At 44.9% G+C, this 13,860-nt stretch overlaps 1 protein-coding gene across 2 annotated transcripts in view; it reads right to left on the reverse strand.

The window, feature by feature from the left end:
- The window catches only part of Nup107 (nucleoporin 107), a 42,116-nt gene that overhangs the window by 536 nt on the left and 27,720 nt on the right, over positions 1-13,860 (reverse strand). For both annotated transcript variants that reach the window (XM_006513018.4, NM_134010.2), the window contains 8 exons: positions 13,161-13,199; positions 12,575-12,725; positions 10,867-10,979; positions 10,089-10,191; positions 8,016-8,176; positions 6,740-6,865; positions 6,111-6,224; positions 164-331 (listed from right to left, as the gene is read on the reverse strand). In XM_006513018.4, the coding sequence (XP_006513081.1) occupies positions 164-331; positions 6,111-6,224; positions 6,740-6,865; positions 8,016-8,176; positions 10,089-10,191; positions 10,867-10,979; positions 12,575-12,725; positions 13,161-13,199 (975 nt within the window). The remainder of the gene's footprint in view (positions 1-163; positions 332-6,110; positions 6,225-6,739; positions 6,866-8,015; positions 8,177-10,088; positions 10,192-10,866; positions 10,980-12,574; positions 12,726-13,160; positions 13,200-13,860) is intronic.

Consider the following 13,860-nt stretch of genomic DNA (forward strand, 5'->3'; position numbering starts at 1 on the left):
TATGCTCCTATGTGCAGACAATTTTGAAAGACAGTACACTGAAGCTGGAACATTATTTTCAGAAAATATAAGAACTAAAAAATGTACACAGGTATTCACAAATATTATCATGCAAGCAAATGGAGCGAGTAAAAGTTGGAACTGCAAGTGGTCACAGACTCACCAGATAGAGCTTGTGGCGCTCAGAGGACACCATGTCGGCCAGCTGCAGGCACTCCTGGTACTGTCCGGTGCTGTGCAGTATGGTGTGAAGCAGGAAGCACAGCATGGGGAGACAGAGCTTCCTCAGTAAAACCATCTGATGCGTCCGCTCAGGGTCGTCCTCGGCGTCCTACAGACAGGCATCCAGTCACCATCTGAACAACTTTACGCTACACACCTTACAAACAGAGAAGTCGACTACAGCCGGTGTGGCGGCTGGCACCTGCCACCCCAAATCGCAGCACTCAGGGAGCCCCGGCAGGAGGGCAAGTGCAGGGTCAGGGCAAGGCTGGTCTGTACAGTGTGCTTGGCTGCTAGAAAGACCCTGCCTCAAAACCATTAAAAAAAAATCTAACAACAAAACCAACAAGTGAGTCAAGCTGGGAATCAACAGACTTAGCGGAGGACAAATGAGAATCATGGAGTGGAAGGCTGCATCTACAGTAGACATGCACACTTCTCATTATTACTATTAGCTAAGCAATCCAGTATGACAACTGTTTAGATAGCATATGTACTAAAGTAGGTCCATGATCTGAGAGATGCTTACAGCCCGGGATGTGCGAGGGACATGAGAACACCACACAGCCCCTTGATGTGATGAAAGGGAACCGTTTTGTCTCCAGGAGGTCCTAGAATCAATGCCCCAGGCACGCTGAGGGGTGACCATGTAGTCAAATCAGAACAGGAAAACACTACATTTCCCTTTCCAAATCTTACCATGCCTATATTTTAAAGTGTCTGTGTACACAGTGTTTGTAAGCGAGGGAGTGGGTACATCTGTGTATGGCGCACACGTGTGCATAAGAAGCAGAGAATCACCTTGGGTGTCACCCCCAGGCACAGCGTCCGCCTCAGCTGAGACAGGCCGCTCTCTGCTCTGGAGCTCACCAGCACCAGTGAGGCTGGACTCCTGCTGCCTGTCCTGTCCCCCTCAGAGCTAGCACTGGAAGGAGAGGGTCTGGGTATCAGACCCAGGTCCTGGAGCTTGAAAGGCGCCATCGACTGAGCCATCGTCCCAACCTTGATATAGCATAGCTACTAAAATCTAAGGCTGGTAGGGCCAATCATATTAGCTGGTCTATCAACTAGAGGGTTGTTTTTTTTTTTTAAGGTAAAATTTTAGGGCCAAAGCCATAAAGATGAAGAGACCATGTCAGAGGAGACAGTATAAAATGCGATGCTGCCAAGGGTATTCGCAATGCATCTAGAATCGTAAAAGTAAAAAACAGACAAAAGTCACCAGTTATTTCCCTCAATAGCTATAACCACAGAAGTGTCTATTATCTGAGAGTACAAACCAATCTGACCATAATCAGGCCAGCAAGGAGGGTCAAGACAGGGATGGCTGTTTAAGAATTTGTAAGCTTCTAGGAGAATTTTCTTTTTACAGTTAAAAAAAAAAAAACAGAAAAATTAAAAACTGTGTGGAGTTGAATGATGGTTAAGAGAAGAGAGACCGCCAGGTGTGATGGCGCACGCCTTTAATCCCAGCACTCGGGAGGAAGAGGCAGGCAGATTTCTGAGTTTGAGGCCAGCCTGGTCTACAAAGTGAGTTCCAGGACAGCCAGGAACCCTGAGAAACCCTGTCTTGAAAAACCAAAAACCAAAAAAATAAAAAATAAAAAAATAAAAAAATAAAGAGAGAGAGAGAGAAGAGAGACCATGGTTTAGCTGTTAGGAGCACTGGAGGCTCTTCCAGAGGACCCTGGTTCGATTCCCAATACCCACAGGGTAGCTAACAATTTTAACTCCAGTGCCAGGGGATCCGATGTTCTCTTCTGGCCTCCACTGAGCACTGCATGCACACAGTGCACAGGCATACATGCTGGCAACACATTCATACACATAAGCACAGGAGACTGAACACAGAAACTAATTTTAGCAGGGACTGGTGGTGAACACCTTTAGTCCCAGCGATCAGGAGGCAGAGGGAGATGGATTTCTGAGTCAGAGGCCAGCCTGATCTACAGAGTGAGTTCTAGGACAGCCAGAAATACAGGGAAACCTTTCCTCAGAAGGGGGGTGGAGAGGAAGGGGGAAGGGAGGAAAGGAGGGAATAAGAAGATGAAGAAGAGGAGGAGGAAGACATATACACACACACACACAGAGATCTGAAGACACTTTGCTACAGCAAAAACGGTGTCTCCAAATATGAATGGAATTCTTTTTCTTTCTCTCTTTCTCTCTCTCTTTCTTTCTCTCTCTCCTTCTTCTCCTTTTTTTTTTTTTTTTTGGTTTTTTGAGACAGGGTTTCTCTGTATAGCCCTGACTGTCCTGGAACTCACTCTGTAGACCAGGCTGGCCTCGAACTCAGAAATCCGCCTGCCTCTGCCTCCAGAGTGCTGGGATTAAAGGTGTATGCCACCACACCCAGCTGTTTTTCTTTCTTTTTAAAATTTTATTTATTATATGTAAGTACACTGTAGCTGTCTTCATATACTCCAGAAGAGGGCGTCAGATCTCATTACGGGTGGTTGTGAGCCACCATATGGTTGATGGGGTTTGAACTCAGGACCTCTGGAAGAGCAGTCAATGCTCTTAACTGCTGAGCCATCTCTCCAGCCCAGAATGGAATCTTTCTAACAAATTAATTATCTGGACAGTAAAATGCAGAAGGAAAAAAAAAAAAAAACAAACAAAAACCAAAAACCCAGTAGCCTTTTTATGCCCATTGTATTTTCTTATAACAAGTTAGAAAACCAAAGTCATCAAAATCATTTTTAAAAGGTATCCAAACACATTAAACTTCCTAAAATAATCTGTAAAACAAGAAGGGAGGAGTCGGAGCGATGGCTCAGAGGCAGAGAGCACATACTGCTGTTAGGGAGAACCTGCCATGGGGGTCCCACCATGGGGGCTCCCGAGCACTCCAGCCCCAGGAATCTGATGCCCACCCCTCAGGATTTGTAAAACCCTCGATCGTTCCTTGCTTTACAGCTCTTGAGATTCTGGACTATTTTATGGCTTTTATTATCTAGTCTAAAACTAATAATTAAAAATATTTATATGTAAGTCTAATCCTCAAACTTTGGTATTTGGCAGCATTTAGATTTTACTTCACTAGCTCAAGCATGAATCAGAAGAGAAAGGTGTGGCCTAAGGAACCCACTGAACATTTAAAATTATGCTGAGAAGTTTTATTATTAACTTTAGAATTAAGAAGTTGACTCTGGCCAGTTGGTGGTGGCGCACACTTTTAATCCTAACACTTGGGAGGCAGAGGCAGGTGGATCTCTGAGTTTGAGTCCAGCCTGATCTACAGAGAGAGTTCTAGAACAGCCAGGGCTGCACAAAGAAACCCTGACTCAAAAAACAAACAAAACAAGACAAGATGGAGCAGTGGGCTCTGGAGTGGTCCTGTGGCTTGCGCTTGCCTAGCGTGTGTACGCAATCCCCAGTACCACGAACAAAAACCAAGAGCCCAGAAGCGGACTCTAAATAGTTAGCAGCAGCAGCACTCAGAGGCCCTAGGCCCTGTTAATATTCACTTCTTGTCAGAAAAAGCGAAGCTAAAGAAGTAGAAAAATGTAGTAATTTATTAAAGAAAAGGCAATAGATAGCAGAGGAAAAGCCGTCAGTGCACATGACCTGCGGGACAGAGCAATGTTGAGAACGACGTAGCAGCTGCCCCACATGCAGGATTCCTAGTTCTCTTTAGGGATAAGTCTGCAAGAGCAACCGAGTAACCATTCTGTCCCATCTCACAGTCAGGCCTTGCAGTTTGAGTGTGAAACGTCCCCTTAGGTTCTGTGTGTTTCAGTATTGGTCCCCATTCCTGCTGAGGAATATTCTGGAACCTCAGAACATAGGAAGTGGAGGCTTGCTGAAGCATAAGAGGGTGGGTGAGAGCTATAGCCTGACCACACTTCCTTCCTAACTGCAGACACACCAGCTGCCTCTCACTCCTGCTGTCAAAAGCTACAAGCCCAAAGCAGCCCATCCTCTCCGAAGCTGTCTCTTCTGAGGCGTTTGGGCGCACACTAGATACCGTTAGAGCAAAGGCAGAAGAGGAACTACTCAGTTTCCCTGAAACGAGACGAGACGGGGATGCAGTATCTGCAGATAGTCCTGGGGTCTAAGGGAGCACACCAACCTGACAATGGGGATTGCAGTGAGCAAGAAGGATCAGGGTGGGAGGAGGGGTGAGTGAGGAGAAGAAATGTATTATTTTCTCATACAGTTAACGAACTGGCAAACTGTAACAAGAGGAGATGAGAGGCAGAGCAGAGACAACAGGGAAGTCACAGCCCAGGCCCCAGCACTTCCCCCACGGCTGTCTGTGTCTCCCCTCCCCACTCAGCAAGACTCCCAGGCGCCCTGTCCAGACCCTCTCCAGACAGAAGCAACCTTGCCTCTCCTTTACTGATGCGCTGTGGGTCCCACCCAGGGTCCCAGGCACGCCAAGCTTGTGCTGCCAATGTGCTACCACAGCCCAAGGGATCGCCTCGTCTGAACTTGAATATAACTCAACTGTGACTTATCTCCTTCTGACGCTTACATCTCTTGGAGGGAAAGGGACAGCTGAGGCTGACTCCTGAGCCTCCTGTCTCGGTCCCCCAAATGCTGGGGTTTCAGGCATGTGCCGTCACCCCTGGCTTATGCCATTTAATACTTCTGCAGCCCACTCTTACTTCAGGAGTGGGAGCCTGTGTTTACGATGCTGACACGTGTTCATGGCAGCCGAGGAGAGGGTGCCACAGCTTACAGTGCCTTACGGAGCCAGACCTAGCGGTTTCTAAGTCAAGTTACATATACACTAGTAAGGATGTAGGCTAGGGTGGCTGGAGAGGGCTCTGGTTAACAGCACTTGCTGCTCCTGCAGAGGACCTGGGTTCAGTTCCAAGCGCCCACATGGTGGCTGACAATGATCCCTCAGTCTAGTTCCAGAAGATCTGTTCCCCTTCTGACCTCTGCAGACACTATGCACATATGTGGTACATATACAAATGTGTAGGCAAGTGTTTGTATACAATAAAATAAATATATCTAATAAAAATTTAAAAAAATACTTAAGACTTGGGTTAGGTGACATTTATCTGTAAACCAACAGTCAGAAGGATTTCAAGTCAGGGCAGCCTGGCACATGGTGAGTTCAAGACCTGCTTGTACTATATAATAAGACCCTAACTCAAAAGCTAGGTGACTAAATGAATAAATAATACCATTATTCTAATGGTCTAGAATTTTTAAAATTAGACTTTAGTTAATTGTGAACATACTGAATATGAAGTTTACTAAAGAATGAAATACTTAGGGCTGGAGAGATGGCTCAGCAGTTAAGAACACTGACTGCTCTTCTAGAGGTCCTGAGTTCAATTCATCCATCATGCAGATGCTCTTATTTAGAAAAGGAACAGTAGAAGATACAGTGCATGGGATCTTTCTTGCTGTTGTTGGTTTATTAATTTATTAAAAAAGGGGGCTGGAGAGATGGCTCAGTGGTTACAAATATTTGCTGCCCTTCCAAAGGCCGAGTTGGATTCCCAGCACCCACATGGCTGCCCATAAGCGTTTCTAACTCTACTTCTAGGGATCCAGTCCTCTCTTCTGCCTCTGTGGGCACCAGACAGACATGTAGACAGACCATTTAAACACATAACGTAGCTAATAATAACACACGTAATAAGACAGACATGTAGGCAGACCATTTAAACACATAACATAGCTAATAATAACACACCTAATAAGCTTATTTGTGTGTGCAGCTTACACACACTTGTGTTGGTACCCATCTGTGGGTCTGCTGTGGAGGGCAGAGGACATTTGCAGAAGTCGGCTCTCTCCACCAGTTGGACCTTAGGGCTTGATCTCATGCTGCCAGGTTTGGTGGCAAATGCCCTTGCCAGCTGAGCCATCACAGTGGCTTGTTAATATTTTGAAAGCAATAAACAAAACACACAGCTCACCTCTCTGACATCCACCATCCATCCTCCATCAACAAACAACAAGACGTTGTACATTTTCTCCTTCACATCAGCAGTTAGGGCATCCAAATGTCCTTTCCAAATATTATGATCCATCTGCAGAACAAACACAAGCCAGACATAACAACCAAATCAATACATGACACATGTTTAGAATATAGACAAACCATCATTCTTATGAGCTGACTCAGCCAGCCATATATATAAAGAAAAGCTATTAACAAAGAGGAGTAAAAGGAATGCTAACATGTTTATTTAGTAAATGACTACTATTGTCTAAAGGCTTGCTTGCTTGCTTTCTCTTATTCTGGTTTCCTGAGTCAGGGTCTCACAGGTGTAGCTCTGGCTGGCCTGGGATTAGGGATATAGAACAGGCTGGCCTTGAACTCACAGAGATCAGCCTGACTCTGGTTCCCAAATCCTGGGATTAAAGACATGAGCCACCATGCCCAGCAGCATTTCTCAACATAAATCAGCCACAGAAAAGCCAGCACGATTCGAAGCAGAATGTGTAACATGGATGTCCCACCCCAATCAGAACACAATGCTCAAAACTGACCTGCACACACTAAAGATTAAACAGGCTCATCTCAGACTCACAGTTAACTTACCTCGTATTTCTTTTCTCTGTGTTCATAAGCCACTTTCTCTGTAAAAGTTGCTTGAGATAGTAATGTAGGTTTCTGTGGAGCCGAATTCATATGTTTAAACCATTCGTTGAAGGTTTCATGGGCTTCCTAAAATGTGAAGTTAAACAAGACAAAAAACATGATTTTACATTTTGCTTTCCTCAGACAGGGTTATTCTCTAGACCACGTTGGTCTGGAACTCACTATGAAGCCCAGACTGGCCTCAGATTTGTGGCAATTCTCCTGTCTCAGTTTCCTGAATGTTGGAGATTATAGAATGCTCACTTTTACTGTTCAAAAGTTGTAGATCTTCGAAATAATTCTCCCTCAAAAATCACGAATAAGCAAATGTTCTACACAGTGACAAATGGCGGCAAGTATCTTGTGTTGTTCTCAGCATCAACATGGCATTCATGTGTCCTGACTCCAGTCACTGAGGCCTGTGCTCTCTTCTCTTCTTGATTAGCATATTGGCTTTTACAGCCAAAGACAGACTCTGCACTCAAACTTGGTCCCCAGCAGTCACAAATGTGCTGAGTGAACATTGACTGCGAATGTCATTACTTTTACTCTAATACATATGGAGCACCTTGCCTTTGTAAGTCTCTGACAAAACCAAAAGCACTGTGGTTGACATGGACACAGTTGTAAGAAAGTAGCTGCATGGGCTGGAGAGACGGCTCAGCAGTTAAGAGCACTGTCTGCACTTCCAGAGGTCCTGAGTTCAATTCCCAGCAACCACATAGTGGCTCACAACCATCTGTAATGAGATCCGATGCCCTCTTCTGGTGTGTCTGAAGAGAGCAATGGTGAACTTATATACATAAAATAAATAAATCATTTAAACAAACAAACAAAAAAAGTAGCTGCAGGCGTCACACACCATTTCATATGGTCAGCGATCGACACATTCACGACAATGACAAGGCCATGGCCATGCCATGCCATCACCCCCATGAGTGAGGCAGCACTGGCTGGATCTATCACCACCTCTGGAAAAAGTTCCAACACCCAAGGGCTCCCAAGGAAGATGGCTCAGCGGTTTAAAGCACTTGCTGCACTTCCCGAGGTCCTGAGTTCGGTTCCGAGCACCCATGTCGGGCAGCTCCAGGGGACTGGATGCCTCTGGCCTGCACTCATCTGCACAGACACACTTGCAGACATTTACACTGTTACACAGTTAAAAATAACAAATTATAGAATTCACTTCAAGAGAGGCTCAGGAACGTCACAAAGACTGGTTTCTTTTCAGGCTCACCAGATAGGCTCTGATACACAAATGCTCTCGGATGGCGTTATCATCCTCGGCAGGAAGAGGGCTCTCCATGCCTTGCTCCTCCCACTGATTATAGATCTCTGCGATGGAATCCTGAGGAATTTTCACAAACACTTCTTTTGCAGCTTCATGTTTCTTTAATGCTATGAAAAAAATTCAATATATATAAACTTCTGCATACTGGTTGGTTTCTGTTTGTTCTAGGGTCTCTCTACAGAGTCCTGGTTGGACTTGAACTCTCCCTAGTGCTGGGATTAAAGGTGTGCACCCCCACACCTAGTCTTCTGCTCTGGCTGCTCCTCACAGCATCAAATCACTGATTCTATTTCAGGTCCGTCCTGGCGAGCTTTCTACTTAATGGGCTGGCTCTTTCCTAACTCAGTGTGACAGGGAAACAAAAGCAGTCATTTTCATAGACACCTGTCTTCACGAAAGAAATTATATTTTCCAAAGGCTGAGAGCTAATGCTATCATTTACAACACTATAGGTTTTATAATTTGTCTCCTTTAGCTCAGCTCCAGGTTACAATCCACACGACAGCAGAAAGTCAAGGCGGCAAACCCTCCCAGCAGTCACACTGCACCCACAGTCAGGAGCAGAGGCTGCAGCACGCTCTCTGGCCCCAGCTCCATTTCTCTACTGTACTACAGGTCAGGAAGCCCTGTCTAGGGAACGGGGGCTGCTTATAAGAGCCGAGCTATGTAAATGCTTCTTGGTCTCTGAAGGATTACATTTGTTCTCTCAGTTCTTGTTTCTAGGTTGTCACCAAATTTGGTGTCATAGTTTAGATGAAGTTCTGTGAAGCTTTATTTTAGGGCATTACTAAAGAATGGACTCCCTCATTGTTCATAAAGGAAATTCCCTCTGAAACGGTGAATGGCACGAGGAAACCTTTATAAAGTGTACGTGGCTAGGACTCCTGCAGAGCTTGCTCAGGTGTCTGTGCACCTGAAGTCCAGTGCAATACCCTTTTGCGTGGGGTCTCTCAGCCTTTCACCTGTGCATGCAGTGTGGTCCCTTGGTACCTGTTTCTGTTTGGAGATATATATATATATACCAGGTTTTGCTAAAGAACTACTGACTTGGGCTGTGAAGTGGCTCAGCGGTTGGGAGCCTTGGCTGCTTCTCTAAGAGGATCCAGGTTCAATTCTCAGCACCCACAGGGCAGCTCACAATTGTCTGTAACTGCAGTTTCAACAAAGCATGCAGGCAGATACCACACACATAAAATAAAATCATTAAAAAAAGAAGAAGATTCATTGACTTGAGAGCAAGGCGACCTGTGCTCTGTAAGTCGAGAAGCCAGCTGAGGGATGTGTCAGTTGGTAAAGGTACTCACTGCAAAGTCCAAATAACCAGTGATCATCACTGGGACCAACCTGGAGGACAGAGAAGCTGGAAGCCGTGCTAAGGATATGTAAGTAAGCTGTTCTCTGAACTCCATACACACACCATAGCACACGCACACTCCCCAATTCAAAACAGTAAGTAATGAAGAACAAGCACCTGCCACTGTGATGGATGGAGGTCAAACCTGGACTTGAATCTCACGGACTGAACATGCTGGGGACGCTCAGCACACACCCATAATTATCATCAGCCTGTTCACTGTTTACTCAGTTATTTTCTATCAGTGTGTACGAGTGTTCTGCCTACATGTTTGTATGTGCACCAGGTATGTACCTGGTCCTCACAGGGGCCAGAAGATCCCCTGGAACTGGAGTTGTAAGCTGCTGTGTGGGTGCTGGGAACTGAACTTGGTTCCTGTATAAGAGCAGCAAACTGTCTTAACTGTGAGCCATCTCCTCTGACCCAGTAAATAGTCATTGAGGAACAGATGACCATTCTAAAGTCAACTCAGATGGTTTCTCTGAGGATCGCTGCATCAGGTGGAGGACAGGGGAGGCAACTGACTGCCCAAGATCAGCTGGTCCTGAGGGGCTTACAGTTCCTACCAACGTCCTACCTTCCCATTCATTGACATAAGTGAAAAGTTCTGCAAAAACCAAAGTTTGGTGCCTGAGGATCGGATCAGAAGCTGTAAGAGGACCCACCTAAGAACTTCCTCATGATGGCGTTGCCTTGCCTCAGGGCTTCCGCTCTCTGTGCCGGGTCAAACACGAGCCAGTCGATCACATCAATCTTCAGGCGGTCCTCCTAGTCAGTGAAAGACCACAAAATCCCTTTTTCTTCAAAGGTAATTGCAAATGAGTGGATCTCATGACGCACTCTAATGGAAACCGTTCCCCACACTATAGACAGTTATGAGACGCCTCAGTTTGCTCTACTCAGCAGTTCTCTACTGAACTACAGAAAACCTCACTGGGCTGTGACTCTGGGACTAATGACTGTATGTCCCACCAACCTAACTCATCTGCTCTGGGATGCAGGAAACACTCGGCAAGCACTCCAGCACAGAGCCACACTCGAAGCCTTCCATAACAGAACTTAAAACTGTTGCCACTTTTTGTCATTTAAAAGACATTGAGGTGGAGAGATGGCTCAGTAGTTAGGAGCACTGGCTGGTCTTCCAGAGGTCACGGGTTTGATTCCCAGAATCCACACGGTGACTCACAACTGTCTATAACTCCAGTTCCAAGGGATCCAGTGCCCTCTCTGGCCGCCTTGGGTACCAACCAGGCATAAAGTGCACAGACATATATGCATGCAACACACAAACGCACATAAAATAAACACATTACAAACATGTAAAGGCCTTATGTTCTATAAAAAGGCAGACAGAAGCCAATGTAAAAAGGGAAGATGTTCACAAGGAACAAGACGACAGACTCATAAGTTTCATTAAACTCTCATTCCCCTTGTCCACATTACCTCAGTAGTGCCAGTGTCTAGGGATGGAGCCAGGTCATGGTGACTAAATTCACCATTATCTTTCTTGCAAATATTCTCAACTACAGTTTTCGTTATCGTCGCAACATCCAAGTCTAAGGAATTTTTGGAAATAGTAAAAAACAGAGTAATTATTAATATGAATATTCTTTGGACAGCTACAATAGTTAGTAAATTTGGAGTGATTCTTTTTCATATTTTTGGCGCTGATGATTGAATCAAGCTTTATAGATGTTGGATAAGTATTCTGCCACTGAGCTATGTCCCCAGCCCTAAAACAATATATATTACACAGTGCCAGTGAGATGGCTCAGCAAGTGACGTGGCTTGCCACTAAGTCAGGTGATTGGAGTTCAATTCCCAGGACCCACGTGGTCATCAGGACCCATTGCTGCTGTGGGCTATTTTCTGATCTCCATATGTGGACCATAGAACTTGAACATGTGTGTACTGCTAAAAATTTATTTTAAATGTAATATATATTTAAAAAACACTACAGAAAATATCATAATTTAAAAATATTCTAGACTGAGTGTGATAACTTCTGCCTATAATCCACTTTTTAGGTAGCACTTGGTAGGTGAGGAAGGACCACTGAACCTGAGGCTAGCCTGGGCAAGTTCAAGACCAACTTAGGCTACAGAGTAAGACCTTTTCTTTAAAAAACAAAAGCAAAAATGTAAGCAAAATATTTACACATCTTTTTTTTCTTTTTTTTTTTTGTTTTTGTTTTTCAAGACAGGGTTTCACTGTGCAGCCCTGGCTGTCCTGGAACTCACTTTGTAGACCAGGCTGGCCTCGAACTCAGAAATCCGCCTGCCTCTGCCTCCCAAGTGCTGGGATTAAAGGCTTGCGCCACCACGCCCGGTTGTAAAAGTTATTTTCATCTTCTAAAAGAATTTCACTGAGATTTTTACTCCTGTTCTCCCCCTCAGATAAGACTTGCTATAAGACAAATATGCCAAACCCAAAGTGAAAGCCTGCCCACAAAGGCCAACCGGGGAACTGAGAAGACAGCTAGGTGGGTAGAGCCTGCGTCGCATAAACGGGAGGAAGCGAGTTCAAATCTCCAATGTGATCGACTGAAAAGCTGGATGCTGTAGCTTGGGTGTGGAACACAACTTCTGTGGGGAGATGGAGGCAGAGGGAGGGGAATCCCCAGAAGCCCCCGGGCCAGCCAGCCTGTCCCAGGCACGGGAAACAACAGAGACCCCACTTCAAAGCTCAGTGGAAGATGGGACCAACGTCAGAGGCCACCCTGACCTTCACACCACGCTGTGGCGTGCGCACCTATGCCTGAGCAGATTCTCCTTCCCTTTCTCTAACGCACAAACATAACTTTTTCATGTGAGTAGATATAGGGGATAAATATGATAAAAGTACCTATAAGTATTCATTTGAAAAACAATATAGCAAAACTCATTATTTTATGTAATATACACCTAAAAAGAAATAATAGCTAAAATTCTATTTTTTTTAAAGATTTTTTTAAAAATTTATTTATTATATGTAAGTACACTGTAGCTGTCTTCAGACACACCAGAAGAAGGCGTCAGATCTCATTACGGGTGGTTGTGAACCACCATGTGGTTGCTGGGATTTGAACTTCGGACCTTTGGAAGAGCAGTCAGGTGCTCTTACTCACTGAGCCATCTCACCAGCCCTATATCTAAAATTCTTAACTACTTACCTGCTTCCTTAGCCAGCTCTAGGCACTGGTGCCGCTGCTCAAATTCCGTAACACCTTCCAAAAATAAGGCATACTGGGCCACGGCGAGGTCTTGAGGCAGATGACAGGTATAGAACGCTATGAGGCTTGTGTGCTTCTCGCTTATTAACAGCTACGGAACACAAAAATCACAGGACACCAAGTAAGCTAGCGGTGTTTTGAGAAACCTGTGCTTCCGAACTGCAAATATAGTTAGGAAAGCCTCAGATATGTGCTTCAGACCATAATGCTTTTCTAGAAATGCACTCAGAAAGGTTCACAGATCTCTATGGTGTCCACAGTATTAAAACAGCGTCACTGGGGGCTGGAGAGAGACTGAGGTTGAGAGCACGTGTTGCCCTTTGAAAGGACCCAGGCCTCGCCCCCAGTACCCACATGATGGTCCACAATCGGTCATTACTTCAGTGTTCTCTTGTGAGCATACAAAGACACATTGCGCATACAAACATGCAGGCATAATACTTATAAAATAAAAATACATGTTAAAAAACAGTACATTTTGATTTTTCATTAAAAAAAAAACAAGTTGTAGATTCTAAAAGCTTACCTGTATATATGTTTTTAGAACTTCAATGGAAACTTCTTCCTTCATAGAAAAAATACACAATCCAGTTACTAACATCACCACTTACAGGTACAATAATAATACAATTTCTAATACGAGTTTTACTTGTAAACGCATGAAGAAATGTACTACTTACACTGAGTGGTAACCACCCAGGCTAACTGCTTATGAAGCATGTGCACTGCTTCAGTTCACACCACCAACCAACCAACCAACCAATCAGCCAGCCAGCCAACCAACCAACCAGCCAACCAACCAACCAACCAACCAACCAACCAGCCAGCCAGCCAACCAACCAGTGGCTCTTTAAACATCTAAGTACTGTGTATGCAACCTAGGGGGTCAAGCTCTCTCAGTCCATTATGCAAGTTCCAGCGACTGAACAAGTCACGAGGCTTGGTGGCAAACATTCTTTACCCGCTAAGAGGTCAGTCTCTCAGCATGTCTCCTTGTGGGTTTTATGGAGGAGGAAGTTCTTATATGCCCAGGATTACACAGCTAGCAGTTACAGAGCAAGGATCTAAGGTCAAGGTCCTCAAGTCTAAGGCTGTAGCTTTTCACTGTCACTGTGCTAGCTCTCACGTGCACCTCTGCTACAATGTTATCAAACATTTAGAAAAAAGAAACACAAGGCGGATTTCTGAGTTCGAGGCCAGCCTGGTCTACAGAGTGAGTTCCAGGA

Source organism: Mus musculus, chromosome 10 (genome assembly GCF_000001635.26).
Source record: "Mus musculus strain C57BL/6J chromosome 10, GRCm38.p6 C57BL/6J".
NCBI lineage: Eukaryota > Metazoa > Chordata > Mammalia > Rodentia > Muridae > Mus > Mus musculus.